General features: G+C 43.7%; 1 protein-coding gene across 2 annotated transcripts; it reads left to right on the forward strand.

Moving 5' to 3' along the window:
* Nucleotides 1-16,216: 16,216 nt before the first annotated feature.
* LOC106603939 (beta-2 adrenergic receptor) lies at nt 16,217-22,427 on the forward strand. 2 transcript variants are annotated; one of them, XM_014198192.2, is made up of 2 exons: nt 16,217-16,390; nt 16,591-22,427. In XM_014198192.2, exon 2 carries the CDS (start codon nt 16,604-16,606, stop codon nt 17,825-17,827), a length of 1,224 nt encoding a protein of 407 aa, XP_014053667.1. In that variant the 5' UTR covers nt 16,217-16,390; nt 16,591-16,603; the 3' UTR covers nt 17,828-22,427. The 2 variants fall into 2 exon arrangements, with proteins under 2 accessions (XP_014053667.1, XP_014053668.1); XM_014198193.2 differs by having other exon boundaries at nt 16,227-16,390; nt 16,594-22,427.
* Nucleotides 22,428-22,815: the final 388 nt, after the last annotated feature.

Consider the following 22,815-nt stretch of genomic DNA (forward strand, 5'->3'; position numbering starts at 1 on the left):
GGAGTCACACTCAAAATGAAAGTGGAAAACTACACTACAGGCTGATCCAACTTTGATGTAATGTCCTTAAAACAAGTCAAAATTAGGCTCAGTAGTGTGTGTGGCCTCCACGTGCCTGTATGACCTCCCTACAATGCCTGGGCATGCTCCTGATGAGGTGGCGGATGGTCTCCTGAGGGATCTCCTCCCAGACCTGGACTAAAGCATCCGCCAACTCCTGGACGTGGCGTTGGTGGATGGAGCGAGACATGATGTCCCAGATGTGCTCAATTGGATTCAGGTCTGGGGAACGGGCGGGCCAGTCCATAGCATCAATGTCTTCCTCTTGCAGGAACTGCTGACACACTCCAGCCACATGAGGTCTAGCATTGTCTTGCATTATGGGGAACCCAGGGCCAACTGCACCAGCATATGGTCTCAGCAGGAGGAGGCAGGTAGCTGGGTCCAGGGGCAGGCAGAAGGTTATACAGGCGGTCCAAAGGCAACAGTACAGGCAGGGAAAAGGCTAGTAACGTAGTCCGGGAGATCAGGCAAGAAGTTGATGATGGTGCACAGGTCTTTCCATCATTGTAGGATTTGTTGGGTGCAAATGAACTCAAGCTTACGGACAATGTCAAATGTGATATAGCGAAGCACCTGGGTGAGTTCGGTGCACAATTACGCAGGTACTTTCCCAAAACGGATGACACAAACAACTGGATTCGTTATCCCTTTCATGCCCTGCCTCCAGTCTACTTACCGATATCTGAACAAGAGAGCCTCATCGAAATTGCAACAAGCGGTTCTGTGGAAATGTAATTGAATCAGAAGCCACTGCCAGATTTCTGGATTGAGCTGCGCTCAGAGTATCCTGCCTTGGCAAATCGCTCTGTTAAGACACTGATGCCCTTTGCAACCACGTACCTATGTGAGAGTGGATTCTCGGCCCTCACTAGCATGAAAACTAAATACAGGCACAGACTGCGTGTGAAAAATTACATCTACAGACGACATCTTCATTCAGTATTCCCTGTAATGCTTCAGCTGTTAATTCCTGAAGATATGTGTTTTAGGGTTGTAATTATTGTATTGCTTTGGCCAGAAAATCTGAAACATAGTATCACTGTGATATCTAGTGGAATATTATCTGAAGCTGTGTCACGGGTGTCGTAGGGTCTAGACCAAAATGCAGCGGGAAATGTATACTCATCTTTTTATTTTAGTGAAGAAGGAAAACACAAACAACGTATACAAAAACAAATGAACTAGCCAGTCTCGTCAGGCACACAGCAAAACAAGAAACAATCTCCCACAAAATCCCATGACAAACACATACCTATTTATAGGACCTTCAATCAGAGGCAACGATAGACAGCTGCCTCCAACTGAAGGCCCCAACACCAATTAGCTAAACATAGAAATACAAATGACTAGACTGAATATAGAAACAAACATAGAACAACCAAAACCATGGACTAATAAATCAAATACCCCTCTACATACACGACCACCCCGAACCATATAAACCAAATACCCCCTCTACATGAACACATTTTTATTTATATATTTTTTTAATTTATTTCACCTTTATTTAACCAGGTAGGCAAGTTGAGAACAAGTTCTCATTTACAATTGCGACCTGGCCAAGATAAAGCAAAGCAGTTCGACAACATACAAAAACACAGAGTTACACATGGAGTAAAACAACATACAATCAATGATGCAGTAGAAGAAAAAAAAATAAGACTATATACAATGTGAGCAAATGATGTGAGATAAGGGAGGTAAAGGCAAAAAAAATGCCATGGTGGCAAAGTAAATAAAGTATAGCAAGAAAAACACTGGAATGGTAGATTTGTGGTTAGAAGAAAGTTCAGAGATAAAATATAAATAATATGATGCAAAGGAGCAAAATAAATAAAATAAATAAATACAGTAGGGGAAGAGGTAGTATTTTGGGCTAAATTATAGATGGGCTATGTACAGGTGCAGTGATCTGTGAGCTGCTCTGACAGCTGGTGCTTAAAGCTAGTGAGGGAGATAAGTGTTTCCAGTTTCAGAGATTTTTGTAGTTCGTTCCAGTCATTGGCAGCAGAGAACTGGAAGGAGAGACGACCAAAGGAGTTGGCTTTAGGGGTGACCAGAGAGATATACCTGCTGGAGCGCGTGCTACAGGTGGGTGCTGCTATGGTGACCAGTGAGCGGAGATAAGGGGGGACTTTACCTAGCAGGGTCTTGTAGATGACCTGGAGCCAATGTGTTTGGCGACGATTATGAAGCGAAGGCCAGCCAACGAGAGCGTACAGGTCGCAGTGGTGGGTAGTATATGGGGCTTTGGTGACAAAACGGATGGCACTGTGATAGACTGCATCCAGCTTGTTGAGTAGGGTATTGGAAGCTATTTTGTAAATGACATCGCCGAAGTCGAGGATTGGTAGGATGGTCAGTTTGATGGTCACATACACAAACACACCCTGAACCACAAAAAACAAATACCCCCTGCCACGTCCTGACCACGTCCTGACCAAACTATAAGAACAAATGACCCCTTTACTGGTCAGGATGTGACAAGCTGTAACGAAATAACCATGTTTATCAACAGACAATCTTCAGATCGCTAGGTGTTTGATGTTGTGGGGGGGCGAAAATCTGATCAACTTTGGAGGGGACAATTACATAATTTTCTCAAGAGCAATTCCTGAGGGGGACACCAAAAGTAGTGCTGTAACACATGGCCTACATTGTAATATGGTAAATGTATATTGAGGAACCAAAGAAATAAGGTGTTTGCCATACTCCTAACTACCGGTACCCAAAACTACACAACTAATCACAACAGCAATACCATTGCCTTCAACAAATCTTAGTTCAGTCACCAGTTTAAGTTGAGAGTGGGGGTATCCATGGCATTTTCCAATTATGTTCCTATTTTACAAGTCAAAAAAATGGAGAACCTTTCATTATGTTGCCAAACAAAGACTCAACAAACTTACCTGAGACTCCTTGTCTCTGCCAGTCTATCCCTGCATATCTGTCCCCAACTCTGCTGTCTGTGTGCCATCTGTTGCCTGCTCTGCCTAATGACATCATTGTGAAACATTTCCATTAGAATTTCATTTCTTTCTTATGAACATTTTATCAACTAGTCTTTGAGATATTAGGCTACTAGGGTTCTTACTATGCGTTTTGGTGTATTGAAAAATACTCTGATGTCCGTCTTTTTATTTTTCTGCCATTTTCTACCTGGCTGGCTGGCTGGCTACACACACAGTGTGTAGGTTATTTACAGTAGGAGATGGGCTTCTATCATCTTCAATCATTCTATTTGGGCTTCGATCTAAAAGGTAGCTAGCAAATGTGAAACGGATTAAAATGACGAGTTGACAGCTGTATGAGTTCACCATTTACACAACATATGCTGCAACCTTTTGTAATTTTAATAGTTTGTTTCATATTGGCTGGCTTCCAACAATAGCTGAATTTGCAAAGCTAGCGAGCAACAATTCAGTTTCAGTGGTGTTTGCTATAATCTTTGCTACCCGGGTTAAATAAAGGTGAAATAAAATAAATAAATAAAAGTTCCCTTGCGACAATTTAGCTTTTGCAACGAGACCATTAAATATATTTAAGACAATGGTAGAAGAGAGTGTAGTTCTGTTCGGTTTGGATTTCAGTTTATCGCTAACCTTATCACAGGGACTTTGAAGCACTAACTTACATCATCTGCATGCTGATCTTGGAATAAATTGACGATAGCAAATATTCCATCTTTGACGACGCCACATAAATGGAATAGGTACTAGCTAGCTTAATAGTTAATATTTGCGCGCTAGCTCTGCCTATTCAGCTAGTGTGTGTGCGCGATTGACTGGATTAACCTCACGCCAGTTACGTTCATTGAGTGCCTTTCAGACAGTGGATACCACCTCTCTGTTACCTTGCCAACTAAGGAACTGGCAGTGGATCAAACCATTGTGAGGCAAAGGGTGGGGGGGGGTCCTCAATCTTTTGAAACTTAAAAACGCGCTATTAAGTGTCTATAATCAGCACAATTGCTTTCATTGCGTATTATATTATTTCAATTACATAGTTATGTTTCAGTGATATATTGGGGGGGACAAATCATATTTTTCCCAGGATGGGGGGGTCGTGTCCCCCCCGTCCCCCCCGGGATTTCCGCCCCTGGTTGTGGAGACCGATGTGCCCAAGAACAAGCTTGCATTGAGTTGCTGAGGTAATAAAATATATTTTCGTATCATTTCTGGCCTGATTATTCCCGTGCTTCAGTCCTTGATGTAAAGAACCTGCATTTTTTGGGGGGGGTTTATCCCTGAGGACCTTGCGTATTATTGGCTACAGGAATAGTTATTTATGTGTAAATCCCCCATATTAGATGTTCATGGAGGACTAGGTCTCATGGTTACAAACTACACTTTTGAATCTGAGTTTCTCATGGTTACTTACTGTAACTGCCTTGAGTAATTGAGGTCTGGAGATCTACAATGGTCCTGTAGTAGCCTACAGTAGGAAGTCTTAACATGAAAAGGGTTCTAGAGCTTAGAAACACGTCCTCTACTGATAAAACATTGCTTATGGATAATGTTTGACAGATTTTATTGCCAGATCCATAGCTGGTGATGCTTAGCAGCTGCTTTGTAAATGAAGTTTTCTCAGCGGGATTAGGAATGTGTTGAATCATTTTAGTAATGGAAGTGAAACTTTTCTGCTCTCTTATTTGACGTCTATTTAAAATCATCCACATTTTCCATATCAATTCTTCAACTTTAAGTGCTAGCTCTCTAAATGTTGTTATTCAGGATTGTAAAATATTTGTCTAACAAACTATCCTCTCCCTACCTATCTTTTGCACAGAGTGGTGGTGCTGACTGGAAGGAAATGACTCTGTCCGTTTACTGCCTGGCACACTCCGGAATTATCAGAGGTCATTCATAACAGAGACGATGCTTGGGTCAAGGCCAGGAACCCAGGCGTGGGTTCAGACTGGCAAGCTTTTAAGCAACTGTATCAATGTGTAAGATGAATCAGAACGGCTGAATCTGATTATAATGTAACCGCTCTTTAAATTCGGTCAGTATTTTATTATGGCTAACCTAACTTCACCTGCGTCATGGCAACAGACCCATACAGCATACACTGTACATTCACCTTAGCCTCGGCCAGATTTGAACCCTGCAAAACAACCTGAAATACAAATGAAAGACAGTGTAGTTGGACATGAACCAACATTCCCCACAACCTTCATGTAAACACTTAGCATGAACATCTAACATTTCTACTGACCAACTGTTTACGGAAGTGCCCTCCCGACGTACTATATCCAGGATGGCGGCTTAACAAGCCAGTGTTAAACCCCGATAGCCTTTCAATGAAGAGCCGGATTCAAAATCAACAACATCCGTGTCACTTTGTCTCCGATGTGTTAAAAGCTTGTTTTCATCACCATGTGGTCCATTACTGCTTTTGTTTTTCTGGGCTGGTGGTTTTTCTTGTTTTGTCAAATGGATACAAAAGTGTCATCTTCCTACAGGCCATATTCATACTATTTGAATAATGAAAGCAAAAGATGTAAAAGGGGATGTTTGGAGGCAGTTCTTTACCTGGTTACCTTTGATGATTATAGGATAGAGATGGACTACTGAGGATCTACCAAGAAAATAACTAAACCTATATTGATCCAAATATACCTTTGTGAAAAACAAATCCAAAGCAGTTCTGGAAGTTGTCAAGATTCTCAGTGACTTCGTCTGACTTGGATGATGGTGCCGGAGGAGATGGCTGCCATCTTATCGGCTCTTAACCAACCATGCTATTTAGTTTTTTCGCGTTGTTCGTAACTTGTTTTGTACATAATGTTGCTGCTACTGTTTCTTATGACCGAAAAGAGCTTCTGGATGTCAGAACTGTGATTAACTCACCTCAGATTAGGCAAATGTTTTCTTCAATGAGTCGGATGGGAGGGAGATACTACAGACACCAGGCCCAGATCACCATCATTCGCTGGAGAAGGAAACTGAGATTTTTGCGGAGTGGCTAATCTGCCTTTGCCTTCCCGCCCTGCTAGCTAACGTTAAATTGTTGGAAAATAAATGGGATGAACTGAAAGCACATTAAACTGTAAAATCTTATGTTTCACCGAGTCGTGGTTGAACAGCGACATTAAGAACATGCCGGCGGGTTATACACTCTATCGGCAGCATAGAGCAGCAGCCTCTGGTAAGACACGGGGCGGGGGCCTATGCATATATGTAAACAGCTGGTGCACAATATCTAAGGAAGTCTCAAGGTTTTGCTCGCCTGAGGTAGAGTATCTCATGATAAGCTGTAGAGCTCACTCTCTACCTAGAGTTTTCATCTGTATTTTTCGTAGCTGTCTACATACCACCACAGACCGATGCTGGCACTAAAACCACGCTCAATGAGCTGTTTACCGCCATAGCAAAAAGGGAAACGCTCATCCAGAGGCGGCGCTCCTAGTGGACTTCAATGCAGGGAAAGTTAAATCAGTTTTACCTCATTTCTATTATCAGCATGTTAAATGTGCAACCAGAAGTAAAAAGCTACTAGACCACCTTTACGCCACAGACAGAGACGCGTACAAAGCTCTCCCTCACCCTCCTTTTGGCAAATCTGACCATAATTCTATTCTCCTGTTTACAAGCAAAAATTCAAGCAGGAAGCACCAGTGACTCGGTCTATAAAAAAGTAGTCAGATGAAGCAGATACTACAGGACTGTTTTGCTAGCACAGACTGGAATATGTTCTGGGATTATTCCGATAAGTCAAATCAAAGTTTATTTGTCACGTGTGCCGAATTCAACAGGTGTAGACCTTACAGTGAAATGCTTACTTACAGGCTCTAACCAATAGTGCAAAAAAGGTATTAGGTGAACAATGGGTAGGTAAAGAAATAAAAATAACAGTAAAAAGACAGGCTATATACAGTAGCGAGGCTATAAAAGTAGCGAGGCTACATACAGACACCGATTAGTCAGGCTGATTGAGGTAGTATGTAGATATGGTTAAAGTGACTATGCATATATGATGAACAGTGAGTAGCAGTAGCGTAAAAGAGAGGGTTGGCGGGTGGTGGGTGGGACACAATGCAGATAGCCCAGTTAGCCAATGTGCGGGAGCACTGGTTGGTCGGTGAAATTGAGGTAGTATGTACGTGAATGTATAGTTAAAGTGACTATGCATATATGATAAACAGAGAGTAGTAGCAGCGTAAAAAAGAGGGGTTGGGGGGGATTGGGGCATGGCACACAATGCAAATAGTCCGGGTATCCATTTGATTACCTGTTCAGGAGTCTTATGGCTTGGGGGTAAAAACTGTTGGGAAACCTTTTTGTCCTAGACTTGGCACTCCGGTACCGCTTGCCATGCGGTAGTAGAGAGAACAGTCTATGGCTGGGGTCTTTGACAATTTTTAGGGCCTGCCTCTGACACCGCCTGGTGTAGAGGTCCCGGATGGCAGGCAGCTTGGCCCCAGTGATGTACTGGGCCATACGCACTACCCTCTGTAGTGCCTTGCGGTCAGAGGCCGAGCAATTGGCGTACCAGGCAGTGATCCAACCAGTCAGGATGCTCTCAATGTTGCAGCTGTAGAACATTTTGAGGATCTCAGGACCCATGCCAATCGTTTTAGTTTTCCTGAGGGGGAATAGGCTTTGTCGTGCCCTCTTCACGACTATCTTGGTGTGTTTGGACCATTCTAGTTTGTTGTTGATGTGGACGTCGTCCCCACAGTGAAAGTATGTACCCCAACCAGAAGCCATGGATTACAGGCAACGTTCGCACTGCGCTAAAGGGTAGAGCTGCCGCTTTCAAGGAGCAGGATTCTAACCCGGAAGCTTATAAGAAATCCCGCTATGCCCCCCGCCAAACCATCAAAAAGGCAAAGCGTCAATACAGGACTAAGATTGAATCCTACTACACCCGCTCTGACGCTTGTTGGATGTGGCATGGCTTGCAAACTATTACAGACTACAAAGGGAAGCACAGCCGAGAGCTGCCCAGTGACACGAGCCTACCAGATGAGCTAAATAACTTCTATGCTCGCTTTGAGGCAAGTAGCGCTGAAACATGCATGAGAGCATCATCTGTTCCGGACGACTGTGTGATCACGCTCTCCCCAGCCGATGTGAGTAAGACCTTTAAACAGGTCAGCATTCACAAGGCCGCAGGGCCAGACAGATTACCAGGACGTGTACTCCGAGCATGCGCTGACAAACTGGCAAGTATCTTCACTGACATTTTTCAACCTCTCCGTAATACCTACATGTTTCAAGCAGACCACCATAGTCCCTGTGCCCAAGAACACTAAAGCTATCTGCCTAAATGACTACCGACCCGTAGCACTCACGTCTGTAGCCATGATATGCTTCAAAAACACCATTATCCCAGAAACCCTAGACCCACTCCAATTTGCATACCGCACCAACAGATGATGCAATCTCTATTGCACTCCACACTGCCCTTTCCCACCTGGACAAAAGGAACACCTATGTGAGAAGGCTATTTATTGACTACAGCTCAGCATTCAACACCATAGTGCCCACAAAGCTCATCACTAAGCTAAGGACCCTGGGACTAAACACCTCCCTCTGCTACTGGATCCTGGACTTCCTGACGGGCTGCCCTCAGGTGGTAAGGGTAGGAAACAACACATCCGCCACGCTTATCCTCAACACAGGGGCCCTCACGGGTGTGTGCTCAGTCCCCTCCTGTACTCCCTGTTCACTCATGACTGCACGGCCAGGAATGACTCCAACACCATCATTAAGTTTGCAGATGACACACCAGTGGTAGGCCTGATCACCGACAACAAATGAGACCACCTATAGGGAGGAGGTCAGAGACCTGGCCGTTTGGTACAAGGACAACAACCTCTCCCTCAATGTGATCAAGACAAAGGAGATGATTGTGGACTACAGGAAACGTAGGACCGAGCGCGTCCCCATTCTCATCGATTGGGCTGCAGTGGAGCAGGTTGAGAGCCTCAAGTTCCTTGGCGTCCACATCACCAACAAACTAACATGGTCCAAGCACACCAAGACAGTCGTGAAGAGGGTATGACAAAACCTATTCCCCCTCAGGAGACTGAAAAGATTTGGCATGGGTCCTCAGATCCTCAAAAGGTTCTACAGCTGCACCATCGAGAGCATCCTGACTGGTTGCATCACTGCCTGGTATGGCAACTGCTTGGCCTCCGACCGCAAGGCACTACAGAGGGTAGTACGAACGGCCCAATACATCACTGGGGCCAAGCTTCCTGCCATCCAGGACCTCTATACCAGGCGGTGTCAGAGGAAGGCCCTAAAAATTGTCAGACTCCAGCCATCCTAGTCATAGACAGTTCTCTCTGCTACGGCACTGCAAGCGGTACCAGAGCACCAAGTCTAGGTCCAAGAGGCTTCTAAATAGCTTTTACCCCCAAGCCATAAGACTCCTGAACAGGAGTCTCCCGCCATAGTTTTTTACTGCTACTATTTAATAAATTTATTTTTGGGGGGGTATTTTCATATTTTCTTGGTTAAGGGCTTGTAAGTAACCATTTCACTGTAAGGTCTACACCTGTTGTATTCGGCACGTGACAAATAAGATTTGATTTTACTTTCAGTGAAGGCTCAGTCTTTGAACTTATGTTCCATCCTTTCTACGTAAAAGTAATTCGGATCAAATCTGTCCTGAAATGGTTATCTGGAAGGAGCAAGTCCATCATTTCATTTGTTAAGTGGACCAGTCTTCCTGATTGCCTTGGAGCACAGAATGCTTTTATCTATAATTGACTGGAGTGCGTCTGACTATTTTCATCACTTCATCGCTTTTGAAACCAAGAAATGAATCAGGTGGGAGTGAATGTTCCCTTCCTTCCATGGGGACAAAGCAGATCTATGTCCATCACTGGTACTGTGGAGACGGAGTGGTCTGAACAGGATTTCCTCACTCGCGTTGTTTCCCTCATCTCGCCACATACAGCCTTTAAAGTTAGTCTGCGATTTGTTTTCCAACAAAACGGCAGCCTAGCCACTTGTTTTCGTATACAGATGGGGAAATGTAACCCCTCACATGCTCTAAATGCAAGGACTTAGAGTTCAAGATAAGTGTGTAGATATTTTTTTACCCCCCTTTTCTCCCCAATTTCGATCTTGTCTCATTGCTGCAACTCTCCAACGGGCTCACTAGGCCATGCATCCTACGAAACATGACCCGCCAAACTGTGCGTCTTAACACCCGCCCGCTTAACCCAGAAGCCAGCCCTACCAATGTGTCTGAGGAAACACTGTTCAACTGACGACCAAGGTCAGTCTGCAGGCGCCCAGCCCGCCACAAGAAATTGCTAGAGCGCAAAGAGCCGAGTAAACCCCCCCTGGCCAAACCCTCCACTAACCCGGACAATGCTGGAACAATTGTGCACCGCCCTATGGGAATCCCAATCATGGCCGGCTGTGATACAGCCTGAGATTGAACCCAGGTATGTCGTGACACCTCTAGCACTGCGAGGAAGTGCATTAGACCGCTGTGCCACTCGGAAGGCCCTCACAAGATCGCTTCATGTTATTGTTGTTTTAACATTGGAGGAAAAAAACCTTATGTAACAAGCTGTTTGGAGGGTTCAGAGTGGAGCATTCAATTTCTATATTCAATTATGAGGAGAAGGAAGACTAGACTGAGGCAGCTCATAAAGTAACTTTATTCTCTAGAAGCAACTGCCATCTCAATCAGCTCACATGACAGACAGGAATTTATAGACACTCATCAGGCATTACTAATCAACTCCAATTTCCGTAATCTGTTTCCGTTGCAAGACATAATGAATACACCCCTGAATCCATAACGAATACACCCCTGAATCTCAGACTGCACCTTTAAACATGTAGCCAGATCAAAAACACAAGGTTCATTAACCCGTTGTTGTCCCCTTGGTCACCTCATTGAGCATGGGTAATAAGGAAACTCTTAGTTCCTAGGATCTCAACACACAAGCATTTCCTAATAAAAGCCAATTTATGCTTGTTCCGAATATACGGAGGCTTGCAGAGTCCAAATCGATCTCCGTACCACATCGCCGTGCAACTCCCAAATTGTATAACAATGCACTGGGCTCTGTATAGCTCCACCATGACATGATTGGTTGATGGTAAGTGGGGTGAGAGGTCCTGTATAAACACTAACTTCCTTCACAACCGCTCTGCTCTGCGAAACGCAAAAAGTATGAATGCCCTGACTTCTGCGGCGGCTGCATCGCAGTAAATGCACAGCAGACAATGGATTTGCCATGCAAAGTCTTTAATACTTACTGCTCAACTCAAATGTTTTGCTCAGTACAAACATTTTTGATCCTTTGAATGAAACAATTTCCAAATGGTATGTACTGTATGCATGCATGGGATATCCAGGATCAACCCCCCCCCTCAATTTTTTTAATGAGCATGGCCTTATTTCTATTATAGCATATTGGATGACTGTCATTCATATTCGATAGGGTTTGGCTACTATATGATACACACATTTTCCCTATACCCATCATGAGGTTACTACAATCTAGCCTATGAATGAAAGTTTTACAATGTAGGTCGAGACAAATTTGAGTAATCAAGGTGACACAGTGACACATTCAATACCGCCTACCCTACACTCTTGCCTGCATCTAGCTGATCTAGGGTGTAATCATTAGTCCAACAGTTGGAAAAAAGTTTTCAGGTATGTTCATCTCCGTTTTGTTCCAGTATCTTCCGTTTTTATGAAACGTTTTTCAACAGAATAGGAAGAATGAATACACCCCTGATCACACGCAAACACAGTTCACTTTCATAGCAGCCATTTGCTCTTTGTATAATTCCTTCACGTGTCTACGTGCTCTCCTCCTCTCACCTTTTCCCTTCACTTGTGGATGTCAGTGCACAACACATCAGCTGTCTGTGACCAGGCGAAAAAACCTTTCCAAGCCAAACCTTCATACCAGAACCGCTAACCGCTACACACAGCCTATATCGTTGTCACCATATTAGCTAACGTCATAGTCAACATAGCTACGAGAACTAACTCGTCACAGTACTAAAACAGCTGCAATCTTGCAGTACGTCAGCAAGCAGTTTAGCAGTTACACTGGTGGGCCCCGGTGGCAATAAATTAATAAAACCAAAAGCTTACCTTGGCTTGGAAGAGTTCCAGTGTTGCATAGCCATCTAGCTAACATAGCATCTTTCTCTGTTTGAGCTGGGTCTTTAAGTAGGCTAAACTAGCTAGCTGTCTTCGCTAGCTAAGTGAAAATAAAAGGGGGGGAAAAATACAACAAATTATAGCTAGCTCTTTCTCTTGCTCTCTGTCTTGCTTCTCTTTCATTTTGAAGGAATTAATCTGTTAGCTATTATATTTCTCTGAGTCAACTACTCACCACCTTTTATGCACTGCAGTGCTAGGTAGCTGTAGCTTATGATTTTAGTACTAGATTAATTCTCTGATCCTTTGATTGGATGGAAAACATGTCAGTTCATGCTGCAGGAGCTCTGATAGGTTGGAGGACGTCCTCCGGAAGTGGTCATAATTGCTGTTTAAGACTATGGAACGGGTGAGAACCATGAGCCTCCTAGGTTTTGTATTGAAGTCAATGTACGCAGAGGAGGACGGAAACTAGCTGTCCTCCGTGCTACCCTTCAGAGTGCTGTTGAGGTTACTGTAGACCTTCATTGCAAAACAGTGTGTTTTAAACAATTTATTTGGTGACGTGAATATATTTAGTATACCGTAATTTCCGGACTATTAAGCGCACCTGAATGTACACCCACTGAATTTAAAAAAATATTATTTTGAACATAAATAAGCCGCACATGTCTATAAGCCGCAGGTGCCTACCGTTACATTGAAACAAATTAACTTTACACAGGCTTTAACGAAACACGGCTTGTAACAAAAATAAATAGGCTTTAACGAAACACGGCTTGTAACAAAAATAAATAGGCTTTAACGAAACATGGCTTGTAACAAAAATAAATAGGCTTTAACGAAACACGGCTTGTAACAAAAAATACAAAATTAGCAGTAAACAGTAGCCTACCAAGAAAGTCATTGGTCACCATCTTCCTTCTCCTGTGCGCTGAAACCACTGAAACCATCTCCTTCGGTGTCGGAGTTGAATAGCCTCAGAATTGCTTCATCCGATATTGGATCGTTTTCATTGTCGCTCTCGTCACTTTCATCCGGAGGCAAATCCCCCGCTGAGCCCTCTTCAACACGCAGCAGTCCAGCCTTTCGAAACCCGTTGATGATAGTGGATTTTTTGACAATGCTCCACGCTGTCTGGTCCCACTGGCAGACTTGACCATAAGTTGCTCTTCGCATGCGGCCCGTTTTAGTGAAGGATTTCTCCCCACTTGTCATCCAAGCCTCCCGCTGAACACGGAGCGCCACCTTAAATGCACGATTTACACTGATGTCGAGTGGCTGCAAATACTTTATTGTGCCCCCAGGAATCAGGGTGACAAAATGACTACCGTAATCAGAATGATGGGAAGTTTGAGAGCGTTCGATTTAATCTAAACCGTAAACAAAAATAGTTGTTTGACCTTAACCCGTTCGGCAATTTCATTGGTCTAATGAAAGCTTCTTGCCGCCAAAAAACTGATCACGTCACAGAATGTGTTTTTTTGGAGAAAAACATTTGAAAGCGTGAAAAATCCATATATTAGCCGCGTCATTGTTTAAGCCGCGAGGTTCAAAGCCTGGGAAAAAAGTTGCGGCTTATAGTCCGGAAATTACGGTAGTTTTATTTAAAAATAATAACTTTCATTTTTTATTTTTGTGAAATTCACTGAGGATGGTCCTCCCCTTCCTCCTCTGAGGAGACTCCACTGCCACCCACCCTCCTATAGTATGAGATGTATGCCTGAGAAAACAGGCAGGCTCTCCCTCTCTCCCTGAGCAGGAACCAGGGTTAAGCTGCACCACTTCCCCTGGACAATAACAGTCCCTCCACGTCTCATCACTCTGACCTTACACGGAGGTCGTGTCCAAATTGGCACACTCTTCACTATGTAATGTCCTACTTTGACCAGGGCCCATAGGGTTCTGATCAAAAGAAATACACTGTGTAGGGAATAGGGTTCCATTTGGAACCAGCTGACAGTCTATCAGAGTGCATGTCCCCTGCTGTCTGCTGGGTGTCTCCTTCCTGTGGAAAGGACCACAGTAAACCCTTGAATTTCCTCTTTGCCGCCTAATGAACCTTTCCAGGAGCTGCTGCTAACGTGCAACACTGGTGGAGTTGTTTTGAGAATGGCGATGAAGCGTTAGCCTCATTGTTACACTGGATGTTGTAGATGTGTCTCCTGGGTTAGATCACAGAGCTCATGCCACTTGGCTCTTTGTCACAGTAAAAGTTCTCTCATAGGCAGGATGCAGTTATACAGAGATACTGGGATATGGATGTGCAGATAGTTTCTCGTGAAGTGATAGCACAGTTTTTGCACTATCTGGGGCGACATTTACAGTAAACTGTGCTGTCACTTCACGTGAAACTGTATCTGGGGTGACATTTACAGTAAAGGCAGGTTATTGTAGTACTACATAAAGTGAATGCACTGTGTTTATTGTGTTGTCAACAAAGTGGTTGACACAATCTATGCATTTTTGCATATGACGTATATGAAGTGCTTATGTTCAATTGCATGGATTTTCTTCACTACTGGTTCCAGTTGAGTGTGAACAGGATATAATGGAAGAGAATGTAGTTCTGTGATCAGAAAGTGCCTCTAAACACTAATGTCACTAAATACTGAATGAGGTGTAGATCCATGTAGCCTGTTCTCTCTCCCCGGTCACAGCTCTTCTCTCTCCCCGGTCACAGCTCTTCTCTCTCTCCCCCCGGTCACAGCTCTTCTCTCTCTCCCCCCGGTCACAGCCCTTCTCTCTCTCTCTCCCCGGTCACAGCCCTTCTCTCTCTCTCTCCCCGGTCACAGCTCTTCTCTCTCTCTCCCCCCGGTCACAGCTCTTCTCTCTCTCCCCCCGGTCACAGCTCTTCTCTCTCTTCCCCCGGTCACAGCCCTTCTCTCTCTCCCCGGTCACAGTACTGTACTGTTTGTCCTGAGACACAATGCAAATCACACAACTATTTTTTTGGGGGGGGAGTAGGGTATGTAAAACACAAATATGCTACTGGGTTAATTTGTTTAAGTGTGTTTCTACATAATAACCAGATCTATGTGGTGGAGCTAGCCATGCATTACATTTACATTTTAGTCATTTAGCAGACGCTCTTATCCAGAGCGACTTCAGTAGTGAATGCATACATTTCATACATTTTTTCCGTACTGGTCCCCCGTAGGAATCAAACCCACAACCCTGGCATTGCAAACACCATGCTCTACCAACTGAGCCACACGGGACCAGTCATGCAGTCATGTTAATGATAATATAATATATGCCATTTAGTAGACGCTTTTATACAAAGTGACTGACAGTAGAGCGTGTGTACGTTTTCATATGGGTGGTCCCAGCGGGAATCAAACCCACAATCTTGTCAGTGCAAGTGTTCTACCAACTGAGACACAGACAACCACAGAGAATCTAATATACCCATGTCAATGGACCATACCTTATGTCTCTGTTTTCAGTTGGAATATGGTTGAGATTCAGGTCAGGAAGTGTGAAAGAGGGCTATTGACATCACATGACATAATTATGCTCTGCATGACAAGCCTATAGAACAGTATGTAACTGTAGGTTGTCCATATACGTTGCTCTGTTTGTTGTGTTTGTCTCCAGCAGAGTTAGCTGCAGTACTATTATGTTGCTAGGTGAACAACCCTTTCCTTTTCAAAGCATTTTCAAAACAAAGGCCAGGAAGCAGAATTTGGAGTGACAGTTCAATTAATTCATTTCAAATCACCTTGTCCAGTGTGTTGTTGCAAAGAGTGAAGGTAAATTTTTAAGCTGGAACAAAATAATAATCTAGTATGGTTAATTTAATGACGTACAGCTGTTATCACTATCACATCAGCAGTTTCTTTGATTTATCTGATTACATTTTTTTTTTAAATATTTTCCTTTACAAATATTACAGATAAAAACATGTTCTGTGGAAAAACATGACTGGTATTTAAAAGGAACTGTTATTCACTTCTCCTGTAGTCTGCCTGCCTGCTGATTGGCTGCTGCCAGAGTGTGATGTCATTCTTGCCTGCTATAAGAGCCCTGACTAGATCAGGAACAACAGTGACAGAGTGGTGTGTTAGAACACGGAGCAAGTGGAACTGTTAAAGTGTGTCACACGGCAAAATAGGAAGGGAGAACATTTTTAATGAAGTATAAACACCTAGCTGGAGCTACAACCTATTTCTATCCAAAAAAGGAATACTTTTAGATTTATGGGAGACCAGGAGAACATTTGGAGGTTGGTAAATTACTTCAAGATTAAGTATTTAAATTAAATTGCATCTAAGATATCTTGGATGAAATTACTCAATTGATCAATCCTTACTCATGCTTCCTACCTTGACTTTATACACATTACATTTACACTAGCTATGTGGTTTATTCTTTGTTTTATGGGTGTCTACGACAATACGTTTCTTCTTATCTAATCTCTTCAAGCAGCCCATAGATCATGGAGAATGTGAGCACGCCTGCCTTGTTCAACCTATCGGACCTACCGGTGGAGATGAACTCGTCGTCTCACCAGTGGTCTTACTCGGAGTACAACGAGGCTGAGGCAGTGCTGCTGGGCATCATCATGGTCCTGCTGGTATTGGGCATCGTCTTTGGCAATGTGCTAGTCATCACCGCCATCGTGCGCTTCCAGCGGCTGCAGACGGTCACCAACATGTTCATCACTTCTCTGGCCTGTGCTGATCTGGTCATGGGCCTGCTGGTGGTGCCCTTCGGCGCCTGCTACATCCTCCTCAACACCTGGCACTTTGGCAGCTTCCTGTGCGAGTTCTGGACGGCGGCAGACGTCTTGTGTGTGACGGCCAGCATCGAGACGCTGTGTGTGATCGCGCTGGACCGTTATCTGGCCATCACATCGCCGCTGCGCTACCCGTCCCTGCTGACCAAGCGCAAGGCATGCGTGGTGGTTGTAACGGTGTGGGGCGTGGCCGCCCTAATCTCCTTCCTGCCAATCCACATGAAATGGTGGGTGTCTGACGAGCCCGAGGCGCTCAGCTGCCTAGGGAATTCCCATTGCTGTGACTTCAACACCAACGCAGCCTACGCCGTTGCCTCCTCCGTCGTCTCCTTCTACATCCCCCTGGCGGTCATGGCCTTTGTCTACGGACGCGTCTTCCAGGAGGCCAGGAAGCAGCTGCAGAAGATCCGCGGCAGCGAGGGACGGTTCCACGCCCAGATTATCAACAACAACAAGGGGCAGGATGGAGGAGGAGGAGGGGGGAACGGGAAGAGGCCAAAGTTCTGTCTGAAGGAACACAAAGCCCTGAAGACGTTGGGGATCATCATGGGAACCTTTACTCTCTGCTGGCTGCCATTCTTCGTGCTCAACGTGGCGGTGACCATCTGGAAGGTGGACAACATTAAAATGCCATTCAGGATATTGAACTGGATAGGATACGCCAACTCGGCGTTCAACCCCCTCATATACTGCAGGAGCCCTGAGTTCAGGTACGCCTTCCAGGAGATTCTGTGCCTAAGAGGGACTGCTTTCCCCACTAATGAATACATATACAAAGGACACAGCTTGCAGGTTAGCCCTAAGGATAAGCCAGGCAGCTCTATACACGATAGTGGGACCATGGAGCTGAGTACTGGCTCTCGGTCTAGTGTCACCAACACAAACAGGAATTGCAATAAATCTTCACTTGCCTCCATTGTCTGAAGCGCAGGGTGTTACCAGGAGGCTGGTCTATCTCGTTTAGTCAGACCTGGTGAGCAGACATGGGATAGGAAATGACATGGGAATCTATTTCCATACTTAAATGTGTTACTATAAGAATATTATTCTAGTAATGTGTAGGTTATTAAATGTTTGTTATATGTTTCATCTTAATATTGAACAGTCTGCAAAAGACTTAGGAAGTATATTGTTTGTGGACGTGATCATGTGTACGTGTGGTTTGTAGACATGTGTGCACATGTCATGTACTCTAGTGCTTGTGCCTGTGTGTATTTCAACACCAGGGTTCAGGTACTAAGTTCATGTCTCCAGTTTGGTTGCACAAAAAAAAAAAAAAAATCTACCTCATTGTTTTTGATTCATCTCCATCTCAAATAGCTTCAAGAACAAATCATTATGGTCTGTTTGTATGAACATGAATAATGTTGTCTGTCAGTTGAACTGACTGTTCTTTGCTGGCAGTGGTCTGAAAAACGTGGAAAGGCCAGGGTAGGAAAGGTCCAGAGAATTAACAGGCAGAACAAGAGATGAAATTAAGGTTCTACAGTAATATATGTGCCCGCCCCCCCCCACTTGTGCCTGCAGCCAGCCCTCTGTCTGTAACACATTCCATATTTATCTGGGTCTCTCCCAGAGCCATCCCAGGGGCTTCTGTCTGTCTGTGGGATTCTGAACGCTCCCTCGGCCACGGCCCACCAATCCAACTCTCTGACGAGTCACGGCAGGTGCATATCGTCACAGGCAGGCTGCACCGCACCAAAAAACATTTCAACAGTTGAGCAAACGCTCACGCTGCTCTGTCCCACTCCCTCCAGCCACCCTTCAACACCTCAACCTTCACCTTCCCTACAACACCATTTAATAAGTGTGGTTACATACGCATGTCCTGCCGCCCCTCAAGACGGTGTGGAAGGACACACAGACAGACAAGCCTCAATAACCCTTGCAAGCACGCTATAGGTCAGAGCAGCAGTACCTTAATGCTGGGTAGTGTGACCACCACTGTATGTCATTCTGACACCAATACCCAGCCAGTAAATTTAGTCTGTAAAGTTATATTTAGTGATTGCTTTTACACTCTACCTTGCTGCTTCTCTGTGTTATTAGTTGTTAATGGCGACCGTGGGAACGGTTGTTGTTGTGCTGCTCTCCGCTGTTGCTCTAGTGTTTTCAAGTTTTATTTTTGGGCTGTTTATTTATTTATTTTTTTGCTGTTGTGAAGCTACAGTGTTTACAGAGATTCCTGGACAAGCTGTCTGATTTGGGAGACAAACAAAATGTTGTAATAGATATATGCAATGTACTAAGTAGCGAAAATATAAGGAAATAAACCACTACAGTAAGGGAGAATGGGGGAAGTTGAGCCGCCCTTCGTTTCTAGGAAACCATACACAACATTAATCATGTGAGCAGATATTTAGGAAGAGGTCATTATTTCATGGAGTCTGTGGAGGAAGAAACCACAGAGAAAAAGCAAGTTCATTCCAAAAAACGGATTTTCACAAAGTCAAAAATATATTGTCTTAAAGGTTTCATGATGCTTGTATCTAAACCAAGGTTTTAAGACTTTTATACATCTGTTGGGGTCTCTATACGTTTCAATATGAGGTCCTTAACCTGCATAAAAGTGCATCCTTGCAGCTGTGGGGGCTAATAAAGACTAAATGTTTGCCTTGGGGTAAATTGAGCCAATGGCCACTATACCCCATCCAAATGCAATCATCATTTGATCAGTTTTATGCGTAGTATTTCTGCAGTGTGTCATACATATGAACTCAATATTGTTACAGAGCAGACATCATGTCTGTGTATACAAACATAAAACAGGCGCTTGAGAGCAGCCAAGGAAGTGAGTGAGAGAAGGGATGAAGTCAATTTGAACAGAAGCAAGGGATGAACAAATAGACTGAATGACACTGAAGAGGTACATTAATAAAAAATACTATTAACATGTACCTGTGTGAAAGAGAGGCTATGATAGAGTAGCAGAGGCACACCAGGTCTTATATGATGACATGGAGTCTCAGCTTGATTAAGAGAGGCTATGATAGACTAGCAGAGGCACACCAGGTCTTATATGATGACATGGAGTCTCAGCTTGATAAAGAGGCTATGATAGAGTAGCAGAGGCACACCAGGTCTTATATGATGACATGGAGCCTCAGCTTGATTAAGAGAGGCTATGATAGAGTAGCAGAGGCACACCAGGTCTTATATGATGACATGGAGTCTCAGCTTGATAAAGAGGCTATGATAGAGTAGCAGAGGCACACCAGGTCTCATATGATGACATGGAGTCTCAGCTTGATTAAGAGAGGCTATGATAGAGTAGCAGAGGCACACCAGGTATTATATGATGACATGGAGTCTCAGCTTGATTAAGAGAGGCTATGATAGACTAGCAGAGGCACACCAGGTCTTATATGATGACATGGAGTCTCAGCTTGATGAACATATCAAGAATCTCACAGATCAGTTTCATGGGCTTAGTAGCCTTTAATATAGAGAACTGCCTACCAAACAACCTCCCTTTCCCAGATAACTGGTAGAGAAATGGAAGGGTAAGTGATATTGAAAAGAGATCTATATCTGAATGTACACCCCCATTCCATGAATTCAACTTTGACCTACCAGCACTATCACCCACTGTCACAGGACACCAACACCCACTGTCACAGGACACCATCACCCACTGTCACAGGACACCAACACCCACTTACCCCAAGGCGGCTTAACTTACTCTGTCCCTATTCTCAATTTACAACTGACCCCATAGCCAGGAATCCACTTTTTTTGGTCAAGCTATGTTTTCAAAACTCTATGTCGATATATTTTTTAGAAAGAATACTACATTTCTCTTGAGGTAGTGATGCTGAAAAAAATGGCTCAACTTACCCCACTCTCCCCTATAGCTTTTGCAGAATCTGCACATATTCTTGTCTAAGAATGATCAAATGTAAGGTTGGAACTTTTACTTGCAGATGTTCTACGTAGGTAGGTAGGTGCTCTCAGTGATGATGAACGCTGTAGGTGTCCTCAATTTCTTGCAGATTTTGTACAGGTGTTACTGAAAAGAAACCTCGATATCACAAGTGATTCCGCCTGTAATGAACTCGGCTAATGGTGTAGCACACTTGTACTTCAACATAGACTCTATCGCACCCTCACGTCAGCCAGCGAAGTGAAAAAAGTTACTCTAAAATGATCTCATCATGCACTGACTGTAAATATTTAGAATGCTTCAAATGATTTCTTAGTGTATAGGTCTATACTAAACCCTGTTACTTTACAACTACTTAGATAGCTACTGGTGTGTGTGTGTGTGTGTGTAGGTGTCTGTCTGCTTGTGCTAACTGTTTGAATATTTATTTAACCTTTTATTTTGACAGGGAGTCATGCTGAGACCAAGGTCTCTTGTACAGATGAGTCCTGTACACACATCAATATTCACATCAATATTCACATCAATACACGAAGAGCAGAACACAATCATAGAAAACAAACATTCTTCAGTACAAAGGTCCTTAACCAGCCTTTTGAATTGCTTTAGAGGCACCAATTCATCACATTTATTTTAGATCGAAGGGATCCCCAGAGATCCATGAGACCGAGTCTGGTATCTTGTACGTCTGTAAGTTAACAATGAAGAAAGGTACGCCGGAAGTTTATGCAAGAGAGCTTTATAAACAAAAAGAGTGCAATGCATCGATCTACAAGACTTCAGAGAGGGACAGTCTACTTTCTGTTACAGAATGCAGTGATGTGTACTGAACCTATTGCCCATAATAAAGCCTAGTGTGTCCAATGGCTTCAATACAGTGGCAGCTGCATTTATATGGACAATATCTTCATAGTCTATAACCGGTATGAATGTTGATTGAATGATTTTGTTTTCTCCTATCAAATTCATGACCTATTCCATTTTAATTCTTCATTTCTTAACTAACTCGTCAACATGCTTTTTGAAAGATTAGCCTTTTCGTCAGTCCAGATGCCCAGATATTTACAAGCGGGGACACGGTCAATGAGGGCACCAACCAATGTACATATACAGTATATTCATGAATCATCATATACATTATTACGTGATTTGGAGAATACCATATACTTGGTTTTACCTGCATTAAGTATGTAAGTACATACTTAAGTAAGAGTTTGCTCAGACAGTGGTGTTTGAGGTTTGATTTCATAGGAAAACATGAGGTACTGTATGTGTTAACTCACCCTCTTTGTTATGGACACAAGGACACTTTTGATGTATGTACTGTAAATGTGAATAATGTATTTTCCTTGCGTTGCAAAATGTTACGATGAATATATTGTGTCAACTTCAGACACGTAGCTACAAAAGTACGAGACATAGTCTTAGATATTTACATATCGAAATTATTTCATTCCACTGAAAACTTGTAATTTGCCAAATGAAAAAGTTAACAAAGGCAGAATATTTTGCAGCTGGAATTTTTATTAGAAGTAATATTTGCTAGAAATATTAGCAGTCTGTTAAAATGTGCTTTTGTTAAATGTTTCTTTCCATGTCTGACATGTTAGATCTGAGATTAAACCCATGTGTGTCCGTTAAGTTCTAAGACCTGGTTCTGTGTAGTGAGAGAGCACACTGCCCCCCTCTGGTAAGGCTGTTACCTGGAGCAGGAAGAAGGATCCGTCAACACTGTTTTTAAGATATTTTCTGCTCCCCAGCCCTTTTATAAAGACAGCCTGTTGCTAAGGCCAGTGTCCTACATTACCGGACAGGACATTGCGCCTGGATTCCATGAACAACACGACATTTCATATGCCCACAGCTGTTGTGCATTGGGAAGCACTGAGGCAGGCATGAGAAGGACTGACTGGTGGAGGTCGTCTGCAGGGGTTCACACATCTCTTCTGACAAGGAGACTAGAAAGATGCAATGGAAACAGCTGTGTCCATGTTGGACAGTAACACTCACTGGACTGAAGGGCAGCTCT

The sequence above is a fragment of the Salmo salar genome, chromosome ssa04 (assembly GCF_905237065.1).
Source record: "Salmo salar chromosome ssa04, Ssal_v3.1, whole genome shotgun sequence".
NCBI lineage: Eukaryota > Metazoa > Chordata > Actinopteri > Salmoniformes > Salmonidae > Salmo > Salmo salar.

Excerpts from the sequence above, each read along its gene's own strand:
- LOC106603939 (XM_014198192.2), top strand. The coding sequence starts at position 16,604 with ATGGAGAATGTGAGCACGCCTGCCTTGTTCAACCTATCGGACCTACCG.